At 42.3% G+C, this 5,866-nt stretch overlaps 1 protein-coding gene across 1 annotated transcript; it reads left to right on the top strand.

The window, feature by feature from the left end:
* Nucleotides 1-253: 253 nt before the first annotated feature.
* On the top strand, nt 254-4,366 carry LOC149192053 (uncharacterized). Its single transcript, XM_089406821.1, has 2 exons — nt 254-1,560; nt 2,083-4,366. The coding sequence occupies exons 1-2, from the start codon at nt 254-256 to the stop codon at nt 4,364-4,366; spliced, it is 3,591 nt and encodes a 1,196-aa protein (XP_089262947.1).
* The last annotated feature ends 1,500 nt before the right edge of the window (nt 4,367-5,866 follow it).

Genomic DNA, 5,866 nt, shown 5'->3' with positions numbered 1-5,866 from the left:
ATCCATCAAAAGAGCAGACAGTCGGTCACTCGGGTCTGGGCATTGTCATACCGGAGGGGGCATCACTACATACCAGAGGGAGAAAATCACATCTTTCTAAAGCCATCAAACAGGCTGGGGCGGAGGTGGTCTCTGGCCGACAAGCGACCATTGACGGGGTTCTTAGAGCAGGACACACCCCGAGAGGTGTTCCCCCATGAAGTGTCTTTCTTTTAATTGTAGAGGACTGGCTAGTTCCTCCAAAAAACTAGCCATGAAGCGGCTCATTGATACTGAGCCTATCGACATTATCATGCTACAAGAAACCCTATGCTCTGCTGATCAAATTATTCGTGTCATGCAAGCATTGGTCCCAGGATGGAGTTTTTTTGCAAATGATGCTGTGGGACGATCTGGGGGTCTTGCCATTGGATTAAACCCTCGGTCCATAAATCCTATATCTACCTGGGGAGGTGCAGGGTTCATTGGATTGGATTTCTTCTCGGCTGATCTTGGCATGGATCTCAGGATTGTCAATATATATGCTCCATGCTCCCAGAGAGAATCATTCTGGCGGAATACTCTTCAGCTCCCCCTGCTGAATGAAGACCATGTTATCATAGGAGGAGATCTCAATTTCTCTCTGGGTTTCAGGGAATCATGGGGCACTGAGGCTCAAATTGACGCTATCACGGATTTTATGACTAATCTTCTGGAGCAATCAGATTTCTCGGATATTCCTTTGCAGCGACTCCTTCCTACATGGCGGAACCGAAGGGTGGGGGATGCTGCACTTGCCCGCAGACTCGACAGATTTCTGTTAAAGGGCCCTCTTCTTCAGCATCTGCATCTCTTCAGACAATGGGTTGGCTCGGGGGGAATATCGGATCACAATCCTATATACCTGGAGATTCAGGGTCCTACCAAGAAGCCCAAGGCACCCTTCAAATTTAATTCCTCTTGGCTGAAGGATCCGGACTATATTCAGCTAATAAAGGATCACTGGGCCTCTCATCCCATCAATGACTCTGTCCCTCTTGCCAAAGGTTTCTGTAGGAACCTTTCTGATATCAAACACATTACTATCAAGTGGGCAAGGGAGAAATTGGAACGTGAAACAGCACAGCTCTCCCATATTGAAGCGGACTTATGTTCACTCACCGATGACAGAGGACAAGGATTCATGACTGCTGCAGACAAATGTAGGCTTATTGATCTTGAGAATCAAAAAGCCAAGATTCTCAAAGAGAGAGAGGAATCCATTAGATTAAGGAGCCGAGCTTTATGGATTCAAGCTGGGGATGACAACACAAAGTTTTTCCATAACTTTGCAAAGTCCAGGAAGGTATCTAATACTATCTGGAAGCTCCCTACCCCGGATGGAGAAATAGCGGACAATTTCAATAAGCTCGCTCACCTGGGCATCACTCATTTCAGGAACCTCTACAAGAGTCCACGAGAAGAAAACTTACTGGATATTATCAATGTGGCTAACCACTTTCCGAGATTCGTGGAGGAAGAAGATGTGGAGACCTTAACTGACCCGGTCACTGCCGAGGAACTGGAAGGAGTTCTGAAATGGTTCAAAAAAGACAAAAGCCCGGGGCCGGACGGATGGACCATCGAATTCTACACAGCTTTCTTCGATGTTTTGGGTCAGGACTTACTACAGGTGGTTGAAGAAAGCAGGACTTCTGGATCATTATATCATGCCATAAACTCTACCTTCATCGCTCTCATCCCCAAATCTGACTCCCCAGCATCCTTTGATGATTACAGACCCATCTCTTTGTGTAACTGCCTCTATAAAATCATCTCGAAGACCATTGCAAATCGTCTTAGACCGATTCTCTCCCGGTCCATTGCCCCTCAGCAATTTGCTTTTCTCGAATCTAGACAGATCCATGAGGCCATTGGACTCGCACAAGAAGCCCTCCATTCCATCTGGTCGAAGAACTTAAAAGCCATCCTCCTCAAAATCGATCTGTCAAAAGCTTTTGACCGTGTCAGCTGGCTCTATCTCAAAATGATCCTCATCCATCTGGGTTTCCCTCATGCATACATTTCTTGGATCATGGCCTGCATTACCACTCCATCTTTCAGTATTCTTATCAATGGTTCGGCCACAGATTTTTTCCATTCGGAGAGGGGTCTGAGACAGGGGTGTCCTCTATCGCCCCTTCTCTTCCTATTGGTCATGGAAGGTCTCAGCCGCCTCATGGAAGCGGCCAAGCGATCTGGAGACATAGGGGGCCTCCGCATAACTGATCTTTGCTATCTCACTCATTTACTCTTTGTGGATGATGTTCTTATACTTCTCAATGGCAGTGTTCGTGACACTCGATCTTTCTCAAAGATCCTTCTTCTTTTTTCCTCTGCCACGGGTATGATGACAAACCAGTTGAAATCAACCATTACCTGTGCACGCACATCTGTACAGGAGACCCAGACTGGCCTTCAAGCATTTCCTTACTCGGTCCACCCCCTGGATAGAGGTCTTAAATATTTGGGTTTCAATCTGAAACCTACTTGTCAAAGGATTGCTGACTGGGTCTGGTTGGTGGCCAAATTGGAAAAAAGACTCACAGGATGGAGCTTCAGATATCTCTCCAGGGCTGGTAGACTGGTGCTCATCAAGTCTGTTTTAGAAGCCACCCCGGTGTTCTGGATGGCCCTAGCCTGGATACCCAGGAACATCCTGGGGCGGCTACAACAGTTATGCAACCGATACCTCTGGAATGGGAGTCAGGATAAAAGAGTATTTGCTTGGATCGGATGGAAGAAAATCTCATTGCCCAAAAAATGGGGAGGATGGGGACTAAAGGAACTGCCTGAATTTGCAAAAGCACTGGCCGCCAAGATGGGGTGGACTCTGCTTACTGGTCAAAATCTCTGGACACAGGTAGTCTATTTTAAATACATTTGGCCTCATAATATTATGGATTGGGCCCGTTTCCCTACTTGGTCAACAATGGGATGCTCATCGGTTTGGAAGGCTTTGATTCAATCCCTTCCTCTCATCCGGAATAATCTTGCTTGGCGCATTAATGATGGATTGACGGGCAGAATTGGTTTGGACCCTTGGATTAACTGTGGGGGTAGACATATCCTTAATCCAGATCTTATTATGCACCTTCAGGCCCGGGATATACGACATTTTGCACAGATCGCAGACCAACAGCGCACTGATATTTTTTCCCAGGCCTGGAAATCCGCTCAGCAATTGGATCTCCCGCTACAATGGCATCAGGAATGGGATCGCTATACTGAATCATTGACTGAATCTCACATTCGGATAAAACAAGGACCGGATGAACTTATCTGGTGCATTGCTGACCATGGTATATATGCGCCAAAATTTGGATACACTGCTCTCATTTCTCACAGAATGCCTGAAGCGTTACAGTCATGGTGGCAATCCATTTGGAAGCTCAAGGCACCTCCACGAACCAAGCTTTTCCTCTGGTGTGCACTAAACGGCAATGTACCCACAGGGGATCATCTCACTCGCAGAGCCATTTTTGGCCCATCATGGTGTATCTTCTGTAAAAATGCATCGGAGACTCAGGATCATATTTTCCTCCTATGCCCTGTCATCCTCAATCTTTGGAACAACATCTGTAATCTATTGGGTATCGCAGCCAATTGGAAAGGGATCGATATTAAGAGTGCTTGGGATACTTGGTCACAATGTCATCCGGGCACTAAATTACAAAACCTTCCGCCTGTGGCTACTTGGCATATATGGCTTGCTCGAAATCGGGCTATATTTGAAGATCGTCTGATATCATGGAACCGGGTTGAGGCCACCATCATTGCTGCATATCATGAGTTACCAGACCCTCCTCCCCCGAGACCGAGATCCATACAGCCCATGCCCAATATTGATAGAACCATCCCGTGGGCATTCTTCGACGGAGCAGCTAATCAGGATGGATGTGGCGGGGGTTTTGTATTGCACATAAATGAACACCATCGATACCTCGCTAAAATAGGCTTTGGCAATGGATCAAATAATTTCGCTGAGCTCTCTGCTGTCCACAATCTACTACATTTTGCATTATCCCATCATCATACAAGAATCAATATTTTTGGGGACTCATTGGTGGTTGTTAATTGGATTAACAATATCACTACTTGTCATACACACACTCTCAGCAATTTATTACATGATACTCACATTCTCAAAGCTGCTTTTAACCATTGCACATGTTTACATATTTACAGAGAGCATAACAGCGAGGCTGACAAATTATCCAAAGAGGCCTCGTTACTTCCCAGAGGCGAGAGGATAATAGTGGAACAGAATGGAGCAGAGGAGTATCAATTTTACCACAGGCCATTCATCGATCAAAGAGAACAAAGGGACAACAGTCCCAACAGCTGATGGTCAATGGCGTTTTTGCTTTTTGTTATTAGACATATATAGAACATGGATATTATGTTTATTACCAGAGTCCTCTTTCGGACAATAGATAGAATGCACAGTCAGATGAATGTACACAGAACAGTCTGCTTATACTTACAGAACAACACCTTGATGGGGTGACTTTTGTATGAACAATCCAGTAATGCCTCGGCATCTGCTTTATGTAATTTTCAAACATTAATGAAAGTTACTGATTTTTCCAGTGGAAAAAAAAAATATAAGTTGTAAGAAAAACAAAGAAGAGGAAGTTAGATGGTTTTGAAACAATCTTTGAATTCAGCTGGCATGCATCAAGTTATTTAAATGATAGAGATGAAGAGTCATTACACATTCTTGGAGATTTTTTGAATAACCAACAATATTTGGTTAGTTAACTCTTGGCAGAATATGAGAAGAAACTTTAAAGAATTAAATAATTAGGAGTATAATTGGAGAAAAGTGAATTCTTCATTGAAGAATAGTGGAAGGATCATTCAACAACCCTGATAGGAGATATTTCTATTGAAAGGGATAACTGGAAAAAATATTTACTAAGTAAATTAAATGACTTAGAAATGAAACATACCAAACAGGTAGAAGAAATGATAAAGGATCATGAGGATCAGATCAAAATTATAAAAGAGTAATTTGATAGTAATATAATGACCACAACGTTAAATGAACAAATTGAAACTCTTTAACTTCAATTAAAAAAAAGTCATGACATTGATCAGAGCATGAATATGTTCAAAGGACAAGCCTTGCAGGTTAATCAAATATTACAAAAAAATAAGACCAAATTTTATAAACAATTGGATAAAATCTATAGATTTTATTAAGAAATTGTTAATCTGAACGATAGAGTTGAATTTATTATTAAATAAGACAAAAACATTAAGGAGAGATTCACATTAGTTTTGGATTGGGAAAAACAGTTGGAGCTTGAACATATCCCTAAAGTTTCAAAGAGAGATAAAATATTGGTGTTTACTTCTTTAAGTCAGAGAGAGTCAGATTCAAAAGCAATTCAAGAATGGACTTAAAGAGTCATTGAGAATTGTGACTCAGTATGGGATGTTGAAACTCTTCTATGTAATTAGAGTCTAATTTCATAGAAGAGTTTGATTTATCAAGATCTAAAACATTGAGAGAAGCTACACCCAAAATTCAACCAGCTCACAAAAAGATATAAAAGATAGATCAACGACTTAAAAACCAGCCTCTTCGAGGGGGCAACCTCCTTTACATTACAAAAATGAACAATTCTTGGATGATACAAATGAAAAACCTCCTTTCTATATATAGGAGTCTAAGGGGTCACAATATAACCAAAGCCGACCTAACAATAATAATATAAGGGCACAAAAATAACAGTAGTGGGCTTCTATGGGGCACAAAAATAACAATATGGGGACAATATGGGCACAATAATAACAATAAGCGATACAATGAAAATAGTAATGGGGGAACCACTAGTAT

Source organism: Pinus tabuliformis, chromosome 2_2, assembly GCF_031772625.1.
Source record: "Pinus tabuliformis cultivar Carrire ecotype Pingquan chromosome 2_2, CPIR1, whole genome shotgun sequence".
NCBI classification, from domain to species: Eukaryota; Viridiplantae; Streptophyta; class Pinopsida; order Pinales; family Pinaceae; genus Pinus; species Pinus tabuliformis.
Note: the sequence above shows the minus strand (reverse complement) of the source record. Positions and strands in the feature narration are given on the sequence as shown.

Bases quoted from the DNA above. Each gene is read 5' to 3' on its own strand.
- LOC149192053 (XM_089406821.1), top strand. From the start codon at position 254: ATGAAGCGGCTCATTGATACTGAGCCTATCGACATTATCATGCTACAA. The intron at 1,561-2,082 runs GTTCAAAAAAGA...TCCATCTTTCAG, and splicing joins CTGGAAGGAGTTCTGAAATG to TATTCTTATCAATGGTTCGG.